We start from the raw sequence: 23,728 nt of genomic DNA, 5'->3' as shown, positions 1-23,728 counted from the left end.
TTGGCATATTATAATTAAATAGGCATGCAAAATTGCAATAATGCAAAATGCAAAAGCTCTGCTACTCTAACTTACAAAAAAGCTATTGTTTTTATATATCTTTATGTGTGGAAGCATTTATTTAATGCTATTAGAAGAAAATAAGCTTTGTGAGTAGTTTAAATTATAAACGCTATAAAGGCTGTTTCTGTTTCATTTAGGCAGGTGGACGAATGGATATAAGCACGATTTTCTTGTTACTCTCTGTGCGTGGGCCGACTTGGGCCTTCACGGTGGACTTGGACTATGGAGGTGTACCACTCTGGATCAACCGTTTTCTGGGAGAGCCGAGTGTGTTGACTTTGAAAGATCGGATGGATCCCGGATGGTTTCGTGCTGTTAACACACAAAGTTGTCCTTTGGAGTGTGACTGCCCTATCCAGTGGCCAACAGCTCTTTATTGTGACCACAGGGGCCTTACCCAGCTTCCCTCTGGCCTTCCGTCCCACACACAGTACATGTTTCTCCAAGGGAATAATATACCTATCCTTGGATCCAGATCGCTCGCCAATACCACAAACTTGCGATGGTTGATCTTGGATCGCAATCAGCTACTGAGTGAGCAACTCGATAATGTGTTGTTCTCCAATCTCACCCGCTTGGTAAATCTTTTCATAAATAATAATAACCTGACAAGGGTGCCAGCCGGACTGCCTAGTGGAATGAAGCAGCTGCGACTCGCATATAATCGCATTGAAAAAATTTCTGAAGGTGCTTTCCAAAATCTGGACAATTTAACATTACTTTTGTTACAAGGTAATCGTCTGACGACTATTGAAGAGGGCGACTTAAAAGGTATTCTTTGGTTTTTATATTTTTTTAATTCATCTTTCAGAAGATAAATCTAGAGATGCACTGATATTAAAAATACGGTATAAAATCAGTATTTATTTTGAGATTTGCTAGAAATGAAACGATACCGATAAACACCAATTAATAAATAAATAAAATGAAATATATCTCTAATAGCTGATCTGATAACTGATATGGGGCCGATAGTTTGCATCTCTTCATAAATTATCAGGAAGCATTACCAAAGTTAATAATTTCGTAAACTCTAAGTGTTATCGTGTTCTTCACCAGGTCTTGGAGTCCTCAACCTCCTGGATCTCAGTCACAACCTCCTGGAGACTTTCCCCAAACATCTGCCTCCATCTGTCCAGCAGCTTTACCTCTCCAACAACTCTCTGACTGGCCTGACCGAAAACAGCCTTCATGGTTTTAATAGACTCCGTTATCTACGGCTTGGACACAACAAATTGAGGAATGAAGGGCTTGACCGTGGTGCATTTAACCTCACATCTCTGGTAGAGCTGGATCTTTCTTATAATCAGCTGACAGAAATCCCTACCATTGCCACCACACTTCAGTACCTCTACCTGGAGGTTAACCATATCCAAGGTGAGTTGGTGTAAAGTTCTTGTTTCATACAAACAAAGCACTGAGGTTTATCCTTTAGCACTGCACTGACGAGAAAGCAGCAATGCTGAAGTTCAATGTGGCAGAGGAAAATTTTCAGTCGATGAGTGTGTTTCATGCAGAGTTTAATGGCAGAATAACTGCGACATGACATTTTTTTTTTTTTCTCATGCTGATGTTACATCAACAATGCATTCAATAAATCGCTCCAACAGAACTTGGAGAGAATGTGACACTTATTGCAGGTTTTCAAGACAAGATGTTTATAGTGGATATAAAGCACTGCTGACAGACTTCAGGAAACCATGGATTGGTTTTGATCCACAAAATCACTTCAATGTGGCAAACTACACAACTTCTTTATAATTTGGGAACTAGCATTATGTGAATTTGAATTGAATTGTCTACAGTGGATTTTCTTGTGGTTTTAAAGGAACTGTGGCAATTCTGCATTATACAGTATTTGCAAATTCGAATGAAATTCAAATTCTAGAACTGAACTGGAATTTAAGGAACATTTTAAATCCAATTCTAAATCTTGCACAAATCTATCCCAGGCCATGTGATAAGCAGGAAGCCTGCACATAAGCATGTCGTCATGGGCAGTGACAATCTACTCACATGTCTGCTACAGTCTTAAATATCAGCCCAGAGCAGAAATGATTCTAAACACAAAACTGTAAGCTTGCCAAATGCTTGAATGAGAACTGCTTGAATGTTTGTGTCCTGATCAACAGTCTTACAGAATGAGGCCGTGTTCTCAGGCTTGATGAAATAATCCCTGGCACGAGAGAATCAACATTCAGACCCGGATGGGCCATGGGAAAAGTGATGGAAAATGTGACAGGACTTTAGAAGAGAAATAACAAACTTTCCCTCCTCTCTTGGTTTTCTTTCCCGTTCTCTAATGTGTTTGTCACAATGTGTTTGCAGACATACACATCCTGGAGAGACACAAGGTGACCAGAAAAAGTAGGTTAGCTGAAAGAGAAGGAGGGAGAAAAGATAGAAGGAAGGTTTGAGAACATCTGTGAATACTCCAAAAGGAATCCACATGTGCTAAAATCACGCTCTGTTCACCCCCTCCTCCTCAGCAGCACGCTGAGCTCAGTTACAAGAGCCGTGCCTCTGGTGGACAGCAAAGACTTCAGCAGACATTCTTTTTTTTCAAGCAGTGGTCATGATTCACTCTTTTTGAACCACACAACAAAACCTCATGCCAGCAACAGCGGTTTACCAGTTCAAAATGAAGCATAATATTCTAATTATTCACAAGCAACCACTATTGAAAATGATAAAACAGATGACTGGTATATTATAGCCTAGAAGTAGAGGTTAGGGAAAGGTTAAACAACATGTCAGATCTATCTTCAGAAAACAAATGGAAAGAATGTAATAGAGAATGTATTGACCAGCACCATTAAAAGGCTCCAGTCTGAGGGTGGAGACACTATAATGTTTTTTTTTGTATAGATCTCCAGAAAATATAATAAAAATATTATTATCATATCTAGAGGAGTGGAAACAAGCTACAAAAATAGTTACACACCTTAAGTGCTTTGTAAACACATATTGATTCTCTGTGCTGAGAATAGTCTTAAAGGGTTAGTTCACCCAAAAATATTAGCCCACAAATAACTCAAGTCATCCTAGGTGTATATGACTTTCTTCTTTCAGACGAATCCAGTCGGAGTTATATTAAAAATATATATTTGATCTTTTAAACTGTTTAATGCCACTCGGGTGTTGCATGCATCAGTCCAAAAGAAGTGAAATAAAAAATGCCCATCCATAAAAAATAAAAGTGTCTCACTCGGCTCCGGGGGGTGAACAAAGGCCTCCTGTAGCGAATCGATGTGTTTTTGTAAGAAAAATATCCATATTCAAAGCGTAATTATTACTTTAATGTAGCTTGCGCCAACAGTCCTACACGGAAGCAGTTCTGGGTGGATGACGTATGAGTTCAGCTTTGCGCATGCGCCGCTCAGAAGTGACGAACGCAGAAGTGCAGGGGAGAGATCAAAACAAAACACCGGTCACTTATTAGAAGTACAAAACGAGGATTTGTAAAGAAGAATGTCGGAGGATTTTGATATAAGCCAAGAGGAGACTGGTTTTCCTTTGCTAAAGTAAGGAAACTTTGCTTCCTTTGCTCCTGTTAACAAACGTTGTTTTTCACAAGACTCACCGGCGCATGTGCAACACTGAACTCATACGTCATCCGCCCGGAACTGCTTCCATGTACAACTGTTGGCGCAAGCTACATTACAGTGATTATTACGTTTTGAATATGGACATTTTTCTTACAAAAAACGCATCGATTCGCTACAGGAGGCCTTTGTTCACCCCCCAGAGCCATGTGAGACACTGTTTTTTATGGATGGGCACTTTTTATTTAACTTCTTTTGGACTGATGCATGCAAAAGTAAAACACAAGCTAATTTTCATTTTTGGGTGAACTAACCCTTTAATGTCACCAGAGAAACCTCATAGTCTTTCAAGTTAATGACTCCTAAACTACAAGCTACAGATACCTACTGTAGATTTATGCTACCATCACAATTAGTATCTAAAACAAGATGAAACCAAATTGATTTTTCCGTACATTTCTGCCATATGTACATTAACTGACAGTCACCACTGATAAGCTACCACTAAATATTGTAGAAACAAAATTTGCTGTAAAGTTGCAAATGCAATGATTTGTATCGTGAAAAGTGCCGTACAAATAAACTTGACTTGACTTGGGAAGCAGCTCCTCTTGTTTACGTGGGCTGTCGTTTGACTGTGGTTTGTGATCTAGTGAACGATTAATGTCTGCTGCAAATTCTCTGAAGCACCATGTCACATTAATCGCTGAATATGGCAGTACCAATAATTCAAAACAGACAGACAGCTGGGAGTAAGAGACAGCTTAACAATCTCAACCTGCTTGATGAAGTAGCTTACTATGAAAGTCAAGTGAGACAAATGTAAAAATATGTCAAATAAATAAATACCCTTCCGGTAGTGATGATGATGAAGAAAATGTGTAACACTAACACTGCCATACTGGTTAACTAATGGTTAAAAAATATATTATATTATATTATAATATATATATATATATATCAAACAAACATATGGCTCTATGTTCTACTACAATTTTGCTGTTGTGTCTTCCAGAGTTCAACGTGAGCAGTTTCTGCAGGACAGTAGGACCCACATCATATTCACGTATGAAGATTCTGAGGCTGGACGGTAATAAATTGGAGTATCACAAGCTGCCTCCTGATTGGGTGTTCTGTCTACGTGTCCTCCATAACATTTATATTTGATCTAATAGAAGCAGGCAATGTCTTAAGCATCTTAGGTTTTCTGAAAACTTTGAAATACAAGCATGCAAAGATATATTATGACAGCAGAATAAGCTGCTCAGTATTCAAGGTGCTGATGTTTTGAATAAGCATGCTGTCAATAGTTTTATACTGTTTTAATGAAACCGTATTTAATAATACTGTTTTTACTCTGGATGTACTGTATATGGGCAGTCATATTTTATTTTGATGCACAGTGCAAGTCTTGCACCTTGTCCTAGTATTGACTTCACATGTTCTAAGTATAATCAGAATTAATCTAACTGTTGAACTTGTGGATATACACTACATGGTGCTTTCTTTGAAATAAATGAATATTGAGCATTTAGTACCAAGGTTTTTACAAAAAAAACATTAAGCAGCACAACTGTTTTCAATTCTGTTAATAATAAGAAATGTTTCTTGAGCACCAAATCATATGCGAATGATTTCTGAAGGATCATGTGACACTGAAGACTGAAGTAATGGCTGCTGAATATTCAGCTTTGCTACCACAGCAATAAATTACATTTTAAAATATTTTAACATAGAAATCGTAATAATTGTAATTGTAATAATTCACAATATTACTGTCTTTGTTTACTGCATTTTTAACAAATGCAGCCTTGGTGAGCATAAGAGACTTCTTTCAAAAACATTACAAAATCTTACCAACCCCAAATTTCTAAATGGTATTTTTGAAAACTTTTTGAAGGTAAGGCTCTGTTACATATAGTCTGGAAAATGTTATTATTCCATCACTGTGGCATCTCTTGTAAGATTACGATGTATTTTCCCCCAAACGCTTAAAAAAATGAAGTTCCAAGATGCCAATTAAAATAAAACCCTTTTGGTGTCAAATTATATTGACAGTGTAATTATTTTCATCTGTGTTCCAAAGCAGTTTAGTTAATTTACAGTTTTCTCTGTCTGTCTGTTTAACTGGAATTTTAACAGAAATACATTTTCATATCATATAATAATTCACAGCTCTGCAGCATGTTCTGGCCTAGCAGTTTTGTAATGAAAGAAAATCGGTATTCACAACATCCCTCTTAGTACACTACAATACTATCAGTTGTAATGTTTTTATTATTATTATTAGCTCTAAAAAGGGGAATATTTATGACGAATTATAACTGGTTATGATTCATAATAAATATTTAGATTATGTCTTCGAATTAACTGTAGCAGAATCAATATTACAATTATTTGATCTGTCCGTCCACCGAGCAGACAATATAATCATTTATCAATGCAATGAATGTTTATTTTTCTGGCCACGGAACAATAAACTGTCCTTCTTTGTGCAATGCTAGCAGTAATTTAGCAAAATGTAGCAAAGGTTCAAACATTCATTGACTTCGAACTGTGAGCAGCAAACAGAGACAATCCGTTGTGAATATAAGGGATTTAATAAATGAAACTATATCTAACATATAACTAACTAAAACATATATACACAGAATGAAACAAAGTAAGGAAAAGAGAGAGAATAGAAAAGACTGGCAGTATTTCACATCACTTAACCACAACCTTTGAAAATCATCAGAGAAACCAACAATCACCTTAAAAAGGGACTGAAACTTAAACACGCATCTAAATAATTTTAAGCGGTTACTTGCATTGGTTTCGATTGCTGAAGAAGAGTCTGGATGCGGTAGATAACGGAGGTCTTTTGATGAGTTTGTGAGGAGTCAGCTGGAAGTTTTTACTTCTGGTTCTTCTGAAGGAAAAGTCCACAGCGACTAACATTACTTGAAAGTAAAAACTGCCGAAAAAAATAAAACTCAAGAGGAAGATCTTGAGAGTCTTGGAGAGGTGCTGTCTCAAATGAAGAAGAGTTTCTGAGCAAGTTTTTCCGGGCTAATCGCTTTTGAGAATTCCTATTCTGTGTGGACTGTCCAATAAGAGGCATGAATTTTGAGCGGGAGAAACTTTCTTTGTCTCTTGTTTATGGCTCATTCACATGTTTTATGGCAGGTCTGGAATTTCTGTAGTTTTAACCCAAAATATCGTACAAATCATATGATGCGTTTCACAATCACATACTGTACGTCATTGTCCGAGGAATGAAAAACAGGTAACATTGATACCAAGAAACAACCATTTGGAATAGATTAAACCAAAGATACATACATACACCTGAATATCAGTGTTTTATGGCTTTAACTAATACAAATAATGAGTGGTAACTCAGCTAATCTAATAGGGGAACGTACACACAACACATGCATATACCAGATACAATTATAACTGATTAATTATAGTCTAAAATAAAGAAATGTCTTTATGTGTGTGTGTGTGTTAGTTTGTGTGTGTGTGTGTTAGTTTGGCCATTTACAGCTCTTTGGGAATGTGTTTGAAATCAGATTGGGGTAGATGATAGTGGGGGCTGGTTTGAATCTTCTTGACGGTGAAGAACCATCTGGCAATTTAAAACCCCTATACAAACGTAACATCTCTGACCAGAACTGTAATTTATATGCAAATGTCAAAAGGCTAAAAGGGGTCTCTTAAGCCATAAACATCCAACGCTCATGCATGATTCTACGCAGACGCTACACAGTGCTGTCAAGAAGCTAAGGCTGAAAACACTACAAAAATGATTACGTCCTCTTTGTGAATTAATCAAAGAGCATACGCTTTAATCTTCAGATCTTTGGACAGAAACATTCCATTGTGTGACAAAGAACAATCACAGGTCCCTCAGTGAGTATCCATGACCAAAATTAGTTGAGCCAAAACAAAAAATGTCCTCTAAAAGAAATGTTGTCATGATAGAGAATGACATGCCTCGGTTTCTTTTGTTTCTTGTACAATGTTTCTCATTCAGTACAATGGATCTGGATAACAGTATCATATTTGGCCGCCTCAGGAACTCTGGTTAACACAGTGTCCTAACCAAACACAGGGCAACAAGGAATAAATCTCTTCCATGTTAATCAATAACCCTAGTTTCTGTTCTAACAGTGACAATCAGCACTATTTTGTCGGTACTAGAAAATTCATTGGACCAAAATCCTGACCACAAGATACTGAAATATGACAAATCACTAAAATTCCGCATGGATAACCACAAAAAGGATGCTGTCTGGAGAAGCATAGCAGTAATATAAGTTAAGTGCTTTTGCGAGTGCAAGAGTGTGCAAACAAACACACTTTTATGTTTTGCATTCAAGGTAGCACTTTTGCTTTCAGTGAGGACAGACAAAGTACTTACGACCCAGTAGACATAGAAGAGAGTGAAATCAATCACAACATCTTCAGCACAAGAGCTCATTCTCACCAGTTCAGTGGAATTAAACATAAGTAACACAAATCATGCTCAAAATAAACTCTCAAGTCCTACTTGTGCTGGATCAAAAAATGCTCCCCCAAAACCTAATATTTGATCTATAGATCCAAAGAATGACTCCTCCACATCTAAAAGATTGTGAGTTAATGGACCATGTGTTCAAGATGCTGTAGCGTCTCGACCAATCTGACACACTCATTTTTATTTGATTTAACAAATCAATTATTCATTAGATTAACAAATCGTCACAGTCCCCTCACTCCATAAACTGGATGCCAGGATTTCTGCAGAACACCAGGCCCCCTTGGTCACCATGACAACTAATCATGATATCACTGGTTTTATGACCCCCCAGGAATGTGAGTAGAATAGTCACCACCCAGTGGAGAAATTATGTAACCACAGAAATAGTCACTGAACAGAGATGTAGAGAAAATAAATGTTCCCCCAAAACTTAATATTTGATCTATAGATCCAAAGAATGACTCCTCCACATCTAAAAGATTGTGAGTTAATGGACCATGTGTTCAAGATGCCTTAACTCACTCTGGGATCTCCACTAAGATTTGTTTTTCTAGTGCAGAACAGCAGTCACAGATCAGCCTGGTGTGGACTTCACATTCCCCATTAGCAGAGCCATGACAGCACAAAGAACTTGAAAAATGTGGGTTCACTTCTTGAACCTTAAAGAAACACAAGATGACTGAACCAGGAGGACTATAATTACATGATGTTTGTTCACTTAAAAGTCAAAGCTATCATTCATAGGTTAAAAAAAAAAAAAAATATATATATATATATATATATATATATACACCATCCTAAACATAGCTAGACAGAATCATGCTAAATGAAATAATATAGAGCTGTGTTGTGGTAAAGACATTAGTAAGCCAAAAGACAGTTTCATATTACCTATGAAAGAAGAGGTGGTCCCACAACAGACCTCAGAAATAAGGGTCCAGCTGGAGCATATTGTAACAGTGGTTGTTAGAACTGCCTATGAGGGCATTCAGGCCCATTAAAAACATGCTTTCTTTAGTTATCCAAATAACTATAAATCCACATACTAAATGATGCTGTTCAAATGTATAAATCAATCACAATGCATTAAAAGAAACTTCAACATCAAGCATTAAGCCAATTCATCCATCAAGTTCATCAGGACCAAAGAATATCACGGAAAAAGGTACATCAACAAAATCAGTCCAAAGTAAATATTCAATTAACACAAGAAACAATCAAACACGTGTTTCAAATAAAGCTATTCAAAATGTTTGGATGTGTTTAGTTGTGACAAGGCCATAGGCAATGCAGTAGCATTATAAAAAAAGAAATAAGTCACAGGACCAAACAGGCAGATAACAAAGCAAAACACCATTCTTCAAGAGATGTTGTCTCCGGTTATCCATTTCACAGTGTAAAACTGTTTAGTTTTGTTTTGTCTTTGTTCTCTATCTAAACATTAATTTTGTCTGACTGACTGACATACTATTCAGACCAGCAGCACAATTTGCAAGTGCGATGTAGTTTTTATATTTTGTGCAAGTAAATATAGAGCAACTTACATTTTAGCCACACTATTTAGTCGGTTTTTGCTCTGCCAATGAAAATAGTTTCAAACAAAGCCACAGAAGACTGAAACGCTGCATGTTTCAGAGCATGGTGATGTTCTTAAATGAAAGTGTTTTCGAATGAAACAGCTGAGGGACTGATTCAGTGACTCAATCATGTTTCATTCATGAATGAATCAGCGTGTTTAAACAAATGGGTTGAGTGAATGATTCAGTGATTCACTCATAAATAGTGTTTTTTCGCCACCCAGTGGAGAAATTATGTAACCACAGAAATAGTCACTGAACAGAGATGCAGAGAAAATAAATATTATTATTATCATTATAAAAGTGCCAGACTTTTTGCCTTAAAATGGCAGGGCATAGTTATGCCAGTCGGCAACAATACTAATTATATAATTTATCTATAAATTGGCATACATGCGCTGACCCTGCTGCGTTTTCACACATTCTGCTATTAATGGATCAGGTAATGAGCTCTAGCTTTATTTACTTGGCCGACTTCCCAGAAAAACTCTGATTAACTCTTCAGGTGCAATTACTTACAGTAGGAGACCGCTCTGATATTTAGCTGAGTTCACATACTCTACCCTAGGGGGTTTGGCAAATTGGGGTGGTTATTGGTGTCAGGCCCTCCAGGTGGAGAAAGAGATTGGTAAGCAAAGAAACCCAATGAATCTTAGTCTGATTACATCAATCAGACCTCCACCACAGACATCATCAAAATGCTTGTGGTGGCCACAACTGCATTACGAGTGGCACTTCATTAATTCAAAACCAGAGGGAAAAGCTGGGTGGTGAAGCTGTTTGTGACACATCGCTAAGCATCTGCTTCTGATCCAAAATTTAGCTCTGGGTGGCAAAATTACAAGGTGTAATGATTGGTTTGTTAAGCATGATGTAATACAATTAAATAAAAAATATATGCAATTTTTGTCAATACAGAAAACAAAGTCTGCACCCCACTGATCGCATTGTTCACACATACTGTGCATCTGAGCCTGCACATCTGTCAATCATTTGAGCCTGTCTGTGAATGTGTGTAAGCACACACAATAAAATCAACCCAGGTGGAAAGACTGTACACATCAGACACACACAATCATCTGTTAAGCACATGCCAAATGAAATCCTTCTCACCTTAGCAAAATTAGAAGAACAATATGAGTGAATTTGCTTCAGATACACACGGTTAAGTTCAACACCATATGTATGACTAACATTGGTTGTTTTCACTTGTGCCAAACCATTACGCTATTGGCAATAAATCTTCAAGCATGCAATTAAGCTTGATATGCAAATAAATTTAAGTTGTATGAGGAAGGAAAGACATTTCCTTGCCAAAAGGGTACTCCAGTTGCACCCTTTCCAGCCTTTTACTTTTTAATTAACAACAAACTTTGGGTTTGCCCCAGATGACAATGATACTGGCTTAATAATATAGTCTTGGCAGAGATACAGTATATTGCTGTGCCATACACAAAATCTGACCTAAATTATCTCACAAGGTATCAGAGTAAATATCCCAATGACTCATGTAAGTACTCAGTAAGAGCCATTACGACATGCAAATACTACCCATTGTAACGCTGATGTAATGATGTTTGATAGAGACCAGCCTGTGCCTGAATAGTGAGATCAATCTAAGCATTATTCATAATGTCAATGTGAACAAGTTTTAATACTGAAATGAAAGGGGCAGCTCCCTAACATCCCTAAGATCTCACAGCATACGAAAGTGATCATCCTAAAAACAGAACTGGACCAGCACCAGAGACACTTCTTCACACACCACAGTACTTCAACAAAAATAAATGTAACCCAAAGCGCCCCAGTTTGTTAATTTAGAGAACATGGAACTGGAACATTATGATTTCTGTAGGATTGTCCTGTTTCTTAACAATCACATGACATTAAATAGCTTTTTTTTTCTTTGATAAATTATGTCATTTAAAAACGCTGCCTTTAAAATATTAAATAAAAAACACACACACACACACACTACTTAACATATATCAATATACCATGGGGAAATTATCTCAAGTGTGACTTATTTGTGTGAATTGTTTTCATCAAAATGTGAGTTCACAATCAACCTTTTCCTCATAACTGCAATTTTATATTTAAGTGTGATTTTTATTGTAATTGTGACTTATCATCTTTGACTTTTATACCTTACAATCAAGTTTTTTTCTTGTCATATTTTTTACTTTATCTTATAATGGGCCTTTATATCACAACTGTGCTTTTTTGTCATCATAACTTCATAACTATCTTTTAATGTGACTTTATACCTCACAACTGACTTTTTCTTACCATCGCAACTCTATATTTCACATTGTGATCTTTCATCATAATTGCGACTTAATGTCTTATTATAATGACTTTATATCTCACAACTGTGACATTTTACCATAATTGTCATTTCATTTCTCACGTTTCTTTGTATCACGAAGCTGCAAAGTTTTTCATAACTTTGACAAATTATTTCTCATAATCGTATGTTGTGTTAACTTTTTATAATTATATCGATTATAACTTATTATTATGTGCGTGTGATAGCTATATAGGGGGGATATTTGTGGTGGGTTAAAATGGGCCGGTATAGGTCTCTGGGCTGTTTAAGAGCTCCAGTCAATCCCTGAATGAAGCTGACCACAATTACAGCCCACGAATGTATGATTCTCATTTAGCACAGATGTGCAAATCTGGGACATTGCCAGCGATCTCAGAGGAAGACAACACTAAACAGTCATTTTAAAACCTGCAACTGACAGAGTGCTGCAGCTCTTAAGACTTACAATTCTAAAACAATATATATCACAGATGTTGCTCCTCCAGATGTCCCAAAGTCCTTTTGGGTTTAAAATATAAGCATGAGTCTGACCTCACAGCGTGAATGTGCAATTGTGAGCGAGGGAGATAAATAGGTTTCAATGGGAATAAAAACCATATTTTTCACATCTCGTCACCATTGCTCTGCAGCTGCAGCTCTCTGCACAAGGCCCAAAAGCACAAGAAAAAGAAAAAAGTAACTGTGAGAGAGGTTACCTAAAACCTAGAACACTGAGAATCACAGTCAAACAATCCCAAATAAGGGAAATCATGTGATAAGATTTTTTTTTAACTACAGAGAAACTCAGGCATACACCACCCAAGTATGCAAAAAGCAAAAAAATAGGAAGCCGTCCAGTACTCTGTGGTTCTTAACTAAATAAAAAGCACATGATTTTGATTAAGTATCCCAAGGATCCACGTGATCGGGCAGAGGATGGTGTTGGAAAGAATTCTGACCCCACGCTTTCTACACTGATCTCCACCCTGTCCCACCGGCCCTGTAGTCCTCGATACACACCCATTTACATACATCAGTGTGTACAGCTGGGGAGAACAGATCCCGGTGTTAAGGGATGGACGTTTCGATTTAATTTGAGGCACTTTCCCTGAAGGCGGGGCAGTGAGACAGAATTGTTGACCTTCAGAAGGATAAGAGGGAACGACCCAATAGGCAGCCTGCTTAGCAGAGGAGAACAGGGGAAGTACGGAGGAAAGAAGGGGAAAGAAACAGAGTGAGAGAGAGGAGGAGAAAGCAAGGTGGGAGAGCAGAACTCTGTGAGAGTGAAGTGACAGCAAGAGGATTCATCAAACGAGGGCAGGAACCAGCAACAGGTAAGAAACCCTTTGTTTCTTCAACAAAGGAGACAAGCAACATAAATACATAGATAATAATCAGTAAATCTGTGGATGCTGGCAAGAAATGGCACATGAATTTAGCCATTTCTTTAGTCCTAAAGTCTGCTTTCTCTAGCCAAGTGTCACTTATAAAAATTTAGTTAAAGCTTATAAAAAAAATGGCATAATTACTTTGGCTGTTCACTCAGTACTTTCCGGTACTCTTGCACCTACTTCTTAGGGCTCATTTTTTTTCGCATTAACACCTCGGATTGCAGTGCTAAAACAGGTAGAAAAACTAAATAATTAAACAACTAATTATTAAAAATTGTTTCAAATAAAACAATCTGTAAACAATAATATAAAATATAAACATATACACGTAAAATAAATAAATATAATAATAAAAGCCAAAAAGATAATAAAAACAAATGTAATTTAACAAAACAATCACAAATTATGCATTGTTCATCTGTCTTCTGACATGTCCAGGTCTATCGTCCTGTCTAAACTATCAAAGTGTGTACATTTTAAGAAATGAGAAACCAGCTGAAAACAAAATGATGAAAATACCCAACAGTTTATAGCAGAGTCTGGCTATAGGGATTCTATTAGGCGTCTGTTACAATAACCAAACTTGCACCTGATATGTCAGGAGAAGCTTTTTCATTGATTTTCTGCTACGTTTTCATTAATCATATCAACTTCCTTGCTAGCAGACCTGTAATGTTTCTGGTCTGATCCATTTCTATGCAAAACCATTATTCTCTTGGTTCAGAATTAATATATCCCAGAGACCTCTTTTGTCTTTTTCAACATCTTTCGACTAAATCTAAAACTCAACAGTTCCCTCCTATTTTGAGTCTTGCCAGCGCTGACTCATAACATGTTTTTGTTATTATGCATTTGTCTTATGCCCAGTAATGACCTAAATCTCCTTATATGGTCACAAACATAATTTAGCTTTGTCAATCAGCATTTCTGAATAAATCAGCTTTCCTCAAAGCCCAGATAGGATCACATTCTCATTTTGCACCCCACCTAAAGCAGGCATGTAGAATAGAACTAAACAAATCAACACTTTCCCAGGTTTCCGTTCTCTCAAGGCCTGAGCGCTGCTGCCTGCTCTCCATGACCATGCAGCTGACACCCAGCCAGGCACTTTCAGCCAAACATCTGATTGTGATCATGCATCAGCCCCGATGCACTGCTCCTTGTTTTGTGCCTGGGTGTGAGTCTCTGCATTGGCTGCATAAAATATCTAATTTCTCCAGTGAAATTATTTATCTAGGCTAAACAATGAAGTTGAACAGGGATGTTTTTAGGGTCTGACCCATCTAATCAAATCAAATCTAATATTAGACAATCGTAACCCTGTGTAAACAAGCCTCACAGTGTTTACATCTGTAGACATAACCCACTAGGTTTATTAACCCAAATAAATCATCCCTGCTTAATATCATTTCACTTATTTTTACCATCAAGTTTCTAGCACAAAGTTTTTCACAAGTGCAGTATAAAAGAGTGATCAAAGGAAATTCCTGACCATTCCTAAAGAGAACATCTGGGCACTTCTCTAAAAATGGATGCTGAAGCACAGTTAGGTAATCAAGACAATGATCCAAAAGACATGTGACTCCAAAGTAGAAAAGTCAAAAAAAAAAAAAAAAAAAGCTAAATTAAAATGTTTTTTCTACTCAAAGTTCAGACATAAACCCAAAAGAGATATGGCATACAATTGTAATGTATAAAAGCCCTTGCTTTATTTTTAATGGGATTGGATTAAAGTAAAAAGTCCAGCAAGACTGATATCGAATTCCTGAAACTTTGGTAGCAGTCATTGTTATCATATAGGAGTTAAGAAGCAGATAAAGAATCCTTAATGAGACTGTTTGGCCTGATGAGAGGCATTACTAACACAACAAGTTTTTGAGTTATGTGAATAAATATTAATAAAAAAAGAGTTCATATTGGCAACATGGCTCATCTTTATACTTTTTACAGCCTGCAAACTAACTTAATTATAAACTAATGACAAATATCCTAAAAACATTTCTGGCTAAGTGGGATGGCTACTCTGTTTTATCTAGATTTATAAGTATTAATCCTCTGAGTAATTATGTAATGTATTTGTTGTTCCAGCAATCAGCAATTAAACTGTGGTACTGACACACAGAGGCACAGATAGCATAGTAACGCTGCAACTGTTCCAGCCATTGGTTTCCTCTAAGCTCCCCTGGGTGTTTAGCCTGTTTCCCTCATTAGGACTCACTCTTTCCTAGGTCTTACATTGCACAAAAGAGTCTTTATCAGAGGCCTGTGCAGAGAAACCTGTAAATCTAGAGCTGCTTTTTTTCCAGCGTCTGTAGAAGTCATAATAATCCTGCCAAACTGGAAGAATACACGACTGCATGCTTTGACAAGGTTGACAGCAAGTTAAAAGTCTGTAGCTCTGTCATGCAAAAATAAACAGAATCACAGAAACATGACACGTCTCCTGCAGAACTTCAAAAGAGATCTCAACGATGTTTTAAAAAAAGGGCTCTTGATTTTCCAAGAGACCAAAATCAACAATCAAATTGACTTCTTATTTACCATCTTCCAAAATCAAACTCAAAGCCTAAACCAAAGCCTAAAACTATTTGTTTCAATGTTTTAATTATTTTTTAAAAACTGTGTAATTGTGAAAGAACTGTTCAGCACAGGATAAAGCAAAATGACAATGTTTTCTTGCTGCTTCTCTGTTCAGGACCATGAAAGCTGGGCTTGCATACTGCTCTCTTCTTGGCCTTCTTCTGATCACGGATGTCTGTGGCCAGCGAAGACCAAGACCAAAGCCCGTCCGTCCATCTACCACCAGGAAACCTCCTGCTCCCAAGAAACCATCCCCTCCTGCCCCAAAATCTGAGCCCGAACCCCAGGAACCCACAGACTTTCCCCCTCCGATCCTAGGCCCCCCCTCTGAATTCCCAGACTGCCCCAGAGAGTGTTTCTGCCCACCATCTTACCCAAATGCCTTGTACTGTGAAAACCGCAACCTCCGGAAGGTCCCTGTCATCCCTTTCCGCACACACTACCTGTACCTACAGAACAACTACATTGACCAAGTAACCGCAGACCCCTTCAAAAACTGCACTGAGCTTAAGTGGATAAATCTCGGAAATAACCGCATTCGTTCGGTGGAGAAACAAGTGTTTGAGAAGCTTCCAAACCTCCTTTACCTTTATATGCAGAGGAACGAGCTAAAGGATGTGCCTGATGACTTGCCGGCCGGTCTGGAGCAGCTTAGACTCAGCCGCAACCAAATATCAAAGATCCCTCCAGGAGCATTCAGCAAGATGGAACATCTTGCACTTCTGGATCTGCATCACAACAGGATCAGCGACAGCAGCTTGGGCAAGAACATCTTCAAAGATCTGAAGAACTTGATTCAGCTCAACCTGGCCCACAACATCCTCAGGAAGATGCCTGCGAATATACCGAAGAGCCTCTTCCAACTGTTCTTGGACAGAAATAACATTGAGGAGATTCCACAGGATTACTTTAAGGATTTCGCACACCTGGCCTTTGTGAGACTTAACTACAACCAGCTTAGCGACAAAGGTCTTCCAAAGTTGGTATTCAATGTGAGCTCGATGTTGGATTTGCATTTGTCCCATAACAAGCTGAGCACTATTCCCCTGTTCAACTCTGAGCTGGAGCAACTTCACCTCAACCACAATAACATTGAGAGTATGTATATGTACATTTCAGTTTGTTACTGTGCCACAGAACATTTTCTCCAAAATAACACATTTGCTTATCTTTGCAGGTTTGAACGGCACTGAGATCTGTCCTTCTAACTCTTTCAACATGCCTGATGAGAACGGAGCACCGAAACTGAGATACCTGCGTCTGGATGGCAATCACTTGAGTCCTCCCATCCCCTCAGATGTCATCATGTGCTTCAGACACCTTTATGCTATAGTAATGTAAGATGGTTTGAGTGATGAACAGATTCATAAATGCCTGTGCACAACTAGGCCTTCCTGTCTACTTGACAGTACTGATTGAATCAAACAGTACCACAGATGCAAGTAAAGAATGCGTTTTTAAACAATGCATTTTTTTCCCTTTATGTTCAGGAATGTTTCATTGTGTAACCTAAAATCCTTCAGTGCATCATATTTATTGAATTTCTTGCCTTGAATACAACTGAGCATGAGTATTCTGCATTAAACGTTTCTATATGATTATACAAAACAGAAGCAGCAGCTATGGCTCAGTGGAATTAATTAAACCCTAAAAATAAAGGTACATTAATGGACGTATTGTGTGACAGACAACAAGCATAGTTACAATTGAGGAATATATTGGTCTATATGGGGTAGACTAAAATACAATGAAACAAAATGATAAATGGGGGAATAACGTAACTACTGTGTAGTTGAGCATGTCCTTAATGTGCCTGTGTTTTTAAGGTACTGTGTGTAGTCCTGTCTTTATCTTGTGTCAGTATTCTATATAAATAAATATGTATAAAATAAAATGTTCCAAAAAAGTCACTCGTAGAAAATGTAGAATTTGCCTGCTATATTGCACACTTCACACAGAATACAACAATAAAACTAGACAACAAGCAGATTTAGTGTCTTAAAAACAAAGGTTCCAAAAGTGGGTTTTTGCAAAGATGCCATAGCAAAATCATTTTAAGAGAATCTTTCAGTGAACTGTTTATAAAATAACCTCTTTTTTTCTTATACTTCTCCAAAGCCAAATTTACCAGGCACATTTTTCTTTTATGTTTATAGTGACACCTTGTGGGAACATTGTACATTACATTGAGTAACGGAAATTATATTGAGTTCTCCAATATAAATTGAGTTGGAGGCAGTCGTGGCCTAATGGTTAGAGAGTTGGACTTGTAACCCGAAGGTCGTGGGTTAGAGTCTCAGGTCTGGCAGGGATTGTAGGTGGGGGGAGTGAATAACCAGCTCTCTCTTCACCCTCAATACCACGACTGAAGTGAGACCCCTGAGCAAGGCACCAAATCCCCACCTGCTCCCCGGGTGCCGCAGCATTGGCTGCCCACTGCTCCGTGTGTGTGAGTGTGTGAGTGTGTGTGAGTGTGTGTGTGTGTGTGTGTGAGTGTGTGTGTGTGAGACAAATGAGGACATACATTTGTATAATGACAAAGGTATGACATAGGTATTACAAGGAGAAGGGGACTTTTCAGGACATTACCCCATGTCCCCACTTTTCAAAACACTTGTAAATCACACAGAATGGAGTGTATTGAAAATCTGAAATAGCACAAAGTCTCCTGTAAGAGGTAGGTTTAGGGGTAGGGTTGGTAAAGGGCAATAGAATATATGGTCTGTACAGTATAAAAACCATTACGCCTATGGGATGTCCCCACTTTTCACAAATGTAAACCTATGTGTGTGTGTGTGTGTGTGTGTGTGTTCACTGCTGTGTGTGTTTACTTGGATGGGTTACAAATTCCGAGTATGGGACACCATACTTGTCCACACGTCACTTTGCTAAATGATTTATGCTATAAACAAAATAACCAATATATACACAAAAGAATTGTAAAACAAAACAAACAAAAAATGTAGATAAATTATGAAAATTGTAAATAGAAAACATGAAACTTTCAGAATAGGTATCACAAAGTGAACAACTTAAATCATTTATCATAACAGTACAACCAGGAACTTTTTATCCGGTAATATCTATTAATGAGAAATTATTAGTGTTTTATTAGTGTATTCTCTTCCTGCTCACTGACTGCAAATGAATTTAGTGTTTCAACATCTTTAACATTTTAAACTATTATTCAAACAAGTATTTCATGTAATTTGTTTCCTTGCTGGGCAAAGAAGTCTTTCCACACACAGCTACCCGTACTGTTGCATTACTGGTTTGATTGGTAAGCATTCAGAGCAACCATCGTTAGGAAGGACAAAAAGAAAACAAACTGCCTGCAGCATCAGGAAACAGAGCAAGAAAGGTCTGAACTTATTTCCTATCAATGGAGCCCAACAGTAGCAGAAATAGCTTCCTACTTGACCATGTACTTTTAAAAGCAAGCAATGCTCATCATTTCATTGATTATGAAATAATCAGCAAACAAACTTGTCACATAACACAATAATGTAGGAAAGAAATAAGTTGTCCCGTTTAGAAAAAAATTAATATAAATAAACTAAACGTCAAATATGAAAATGATTTTTGGTCACTAAAGGAAATGTTATTTATGCAACTGTTCGTGTGAGCTAAAAAAAAAAAAAAAACAGACACTTGATTGAAAAGGAAACTCCGACTTTTTTTTTAGTCTTTATCAGATGCAATGATTTAAACACATGCAATGATGCAGAGATGCCGGTAAAGCTAAAGCTAGTACTAAATGTCCTAGGTTGAAATTTCAGAAGTGATATGACGAACACTTATCACTTGACCAAGTCCCTTATCCCCAAGAAGGCCCCTGTGGGAATATCCCTGTGGTAAGTGTATACAGTAATGTGCCTTTTAAATGAAGGCTGCTAAATAAAGAATAACCAAATGATGAAATGATGAGTAAAAGCAGTGAGCAGTCTTTCTTCCTCATTATTATTTAGAAAAGTTATCATTTATTATTTATAATTTTAATTATTTATTATTTATAATAAAATGTAAATACAAAATTACCAATAGTTATTAATTCCTGACAAAATAATATCAAAAGTAGGGTCAGTAAAATTTATTTTGAAAGAAATTAATGTTTATTCAGAAAGGATGCTTCTGACAGATCATGTGACACTGAAGACAGAAATACTTCACAATATTACTGTCTTTTTGATCGAATAAATGCAGTCTTGGAAGCATAAGAAACATCTTTCAAAAATTTTAAATAATCTTACCCCCAAATTTTAAATGGTAGTTTATAATATATATAATTGCACAGTATAACATGCCACTACAGGTATAGTAAGATTATGTACGTCACTAATTATTTGAACGGAAGTCCTTCATCCCTTCACGCCAATTCTCATAGTGATGAATTAATATTCTTGCAAAGACATGCACTTCCTTTTACTGTAATGGGAGGTAGAAGAGAATCAAGGAATACCTGTAGAAATTCCCCTCCTGTCCCACTATAAGAGCACCTGCCATCACCATGCAGAGGTGCACATCATTCTATGAGGAAAAAACACCTGGACCTCGGACCTCACCAGGTAATAGCATTTTTACACATACACATACATTATTACATTTATGTAGCACATATATGCTTATGTTTGACTGTCTTTTCTTTTTATCTCAGGCTGAACTGTCAGTAGCATAATGAAGGACTTGTTCATCATATATAGCATGTTTGTATGCACCATGCTGTGTGGTCTATGGGACACAGCCCAGGGTCGGAGACTTCACTTGGGCAGTTGTGAAGTGAACATACACACGCAGGAACTCAGGCACCACTTCCAGCACATCCGGCAAAGCATGGTGAGCACGTTTATAGTGTCATGCATTAGTTTTAGCATTTCCTTCTGTTAAAATATCTGCTGGTGGTTTGATGCATGCTAAACATGTATAAATGCGCCAAGTCCATTTCCCACCATAACAACGACGTCAATGAGATTTCTTGATAGGTTTGACATGTCAACCAACAGGTTATTGATTTATTTTAAGTTCTCCTAGAACTCTGCATGACTAAATCAAAAGAACAGCATGTGGCAAGACATGCTTTTTCATGTTTCGGTTTTGGGTTCAACATGCCAATGACTTTTAAGCATGACAGCAAAAAAACAAAACAAAAAAAGGAATACTTCAGTAACCCAATGGAAACTCCTGCCAATGTCTTCAGCTCTTTGTCAAGTTGATGAATCATATCTCTGGCAAAAACCGAGTAGAAAATTCACATGTAAACGAAGCATTTTTGAGGTGGCCTCATTTTATTGCGTCTGTGGTTTGAAGTGCAACGGTAATGCAATCTGATAATATCTTGTGTTTTGACAGATTTCAGGAGATGATCGCAAGGGAATCAGATTACTTAGAAAAGATATGATGCACAGTTTACAGGTAACATTTTTTTTAAATTTTTTTGCAGGGCCTGTAGCATCAAAACCTTGGTAGAATCAACTGATCAATTAAAATGTACCACATATTACATACGACTATCAAAAAATCTGTGATTTATGTGTCTTCCCCATTATTAGGCTACAGAAAGCTGCTGTTTCCTCAGGCAACTCCTTCACTTCTACATGGATAAAGTTTTTATCAACTACACCAGCAGTCATTCCCTACATCGCAGAACCACCAGCGTTCTGGCCAACTCCTTCCTCAGTATCACCAAGGACCTGCGAGTGTGTGTATGTAACACTACTAGTTAAAGAATGCTTTCATTGTAAGACTGGGAAAAAATTGGAAAAGTCCCACACACTGTTGTAACTCACAAATCTTTTTACAAAGATCAAGGTCAAAGACCTTCATCAGAATTCCCTGCAGAGGGTCTTTGACTAAAACACTGCTAAGTCATAAAAATTTGTAAGCTACAATATTTGGGACTTTTCTTACTGTTTCCATTTTACTGACCCTGACCTACATACCTGTCTGCGAATAAATGTGCAAGCTTGATTATCAATAAGCAACTGTAAATGAAATTTAACTATGTGTATGTTAGAATATTTGTGAAGGATTAGGGGCAGGTCTAAGCACAGGAATAAAGATAGAGAGATGTAGTTGGAAAGCTTTTAGCAGACTAATCTAATCATGTCACTGTTTCTGTCTATCCTAAAGCATGCTAATGCACAATGTGAGTGCGGGGAAGATGCCAAACTAAAACTCACAGGCATTCAAACCACGTATGACAAGGTAAGAGTCGTAATTCACTGACAGGACACACAATAACTAGGCCTGCCAACACAGGCTGTAAAAAGCTTTTAACTTAACTTAACCCATCATCCATGAAATTTGTATCTTCTATTTTAGGTTATTATATATTTTATTTAATCTGACTATACTTATACTCTCAGCCAGTGTTGGGTGTAATTAGATACTGTAATTGAATTACTTTCCCTTAAAAAAGTAAAGTAAGGGATTACTCTTATTTTTTCTGTAATTTAATTACAGTTACTTCTTATGTAATTGAACTTAATACAGTGTATAGACTGTAGAACATTTATACACGATACAATAGTGGATTTAACCTCAAAATGTAAAGTCTAACCTAAAAATGCATGCTTTTTATGTATCCTTCTCACTTTAAATACTTTGGTGAGTTAATAAGAATATTGGCAACACTTCAGTGTCCAATTCTCACTATTGACTAGTTGGTTATTAACATGAATATTACTAGATATTGGCTGTTTATTATTACTTAAAAAACCATATGAATGTCTTGTTCTGCAAGACCTTATTCTAAATCCTTAATCCTACCCAAATCTTAAACTTTACAACTACCTTACTAAGAATTAATAAGCAGTAAGTAGGAGTATATTGAGGCAAAAGTCATAGTTAATAGTTAGTTAATAGTGAGAATTTGACGCTAATCTAAAGTGTGACCAGAATTATTTATGTAGTTACTTGAAAGAATTAAAAGAACCATTTCATGTCTATCCTTGTATCACTAACATGTCGAGGTTGATATAGGATTTAGAAAGTAATTAGTAATAAGTAATGAAATACTTTTTGGAGAGCGTAATTTGTGCAGTAATCTAATTACACTGTTGAAGATGTAATGAGTAACTAGTAATTGATTACTTTTTAGAGTAACTTACCCAACACTGCTCTCAGCTTGTTTTAACACACTTTAAACACATTCCACCAAATTCTACAGACTTTCCCCCCACATTCAGAACAAATCAGAAAATGATAGAAAAAATAATTGTCTTTTTGTCTTTCAGCTTGATCAAGCATCAGGAGCAGTGAAGGCTATCGGAGAGCTGGATTCACTACTTGAATGGATAGAAAGTTTCCAGCACCACTGATAATACACCAAGACCAAGCCAGATATTTATTACAGTTCTAAAACAGGGCCAGCTGCACAGATTCAAGAATAAAGAATCTTTCCTGCTTGACTCTAAAAACTGAATAATTTATTTATAATGAACTATATTTCTTAGCATATTTGCATGATGTATAAACGTCATGCTGCAAAGTAGACCTTTGCGGTCATTTGTGATCTGTGATTTCCATTGTATTGTTGTCTTTATACAAATATGTAATTTATAAAATAAAGATATATTTAAGCTGTTATGACTTACCTGTTTTTACCACAAAATTGATTCAGATTAATTGAAAGCCATTATAGGAAATCACTCAAGAACTGATGCTTCATATGAAGAGTTTTGCATCATAACAGTAAACATAAGTAACCGTATATGTTTGTCATGTTTATGCTAACGGAAACGCCCTGATGTTAAGAGCTG

General features: G+C 37.0%; 3 protein-coding genes across 3 annotated transcripts; all 3 read left to right on the top strand.

The window, feature by feature from the left end:
- Positions 1-212: 212 nt before the first annotated feature.
- On the top strand, positions 213-4,786 carry LOC107590174 (lumican-like). The gene is made up of 3 exons (XM_016278798.1): positions 213-834; positions 1,123-1,440; positions 4,624-4,786. Exons 1-3 carry the CDS (start codon positions 213-215, stop codon positions 4,773-4,775), a joined length of 1,092 nt encoding a protein of 363 aa, XP_016134284.1. The 3' UTR covers positions 4,776-4,786.
- An 8,266-nt stretch (positions 4,787-13,052) lies between these two features.
- On the top strand, positions 13,053-17,882 carry LOC107590186 (prolargin-like). Its single transcript, XM_016278810.1, has 3 exons — positions 13,053-13,334; positions 16,087-17,069; positions 17,149-17,882. Exons 2-3 carry the CDS (start codon positions 16,091-16,093, stop codon positions 17,310-17,312), a joined length of 1,143 nt encoding a protein of 380 aa, XP_016134296.1. The 5' UTR covers positions 13,053-13,334; positions 16,087-16,090; the 3' UTR covers positions 17,313-17,882.
- Positions 17,883-20,645: 2,763 nt separating this feature from the next.
- Positions 20,646-23,287, top strand: LOC107590173 (interleukin-20-like). The gene is made up of 5 exons (XM_016278797.1): positions 20,646-20,804; positions 21,318-21,380; positions 21,518-21,670; positions 22,098-22,172; positions 23,204-23,287. Exons 1-5 carry the CDS (start codon positions 20,646-20,648, stop codon positions 23,285-23,287), a joined length of 534 nt encoding a protein of 177 aa, XP_016134283.1.
- The last annotated feature ends 441 nt before the right edge of the window (positions 23,288-23,728 follow it).

Source organism: Sinocyclocheilus grahami, unplaced genomic scaffold (assembly GCF_001515645.1).
Source record: "Sinocyclocheilus grahami isolate Dianchi unplaced genomic scaffold, SAMN03320097.WGS_v1.1 scaffold125.1, whole genome shotgun sequence".
Lineage (NCBI taxonomy): Eukaryota > Metazoa > Chordata > Actinopteri > Cypriniformes > Cyprinidae > Sinocyclocheilus > Sinocyclocheilus grahami.
This window is presented reverse-complemented; position numbering and strand designations above follow the sequence as displayed.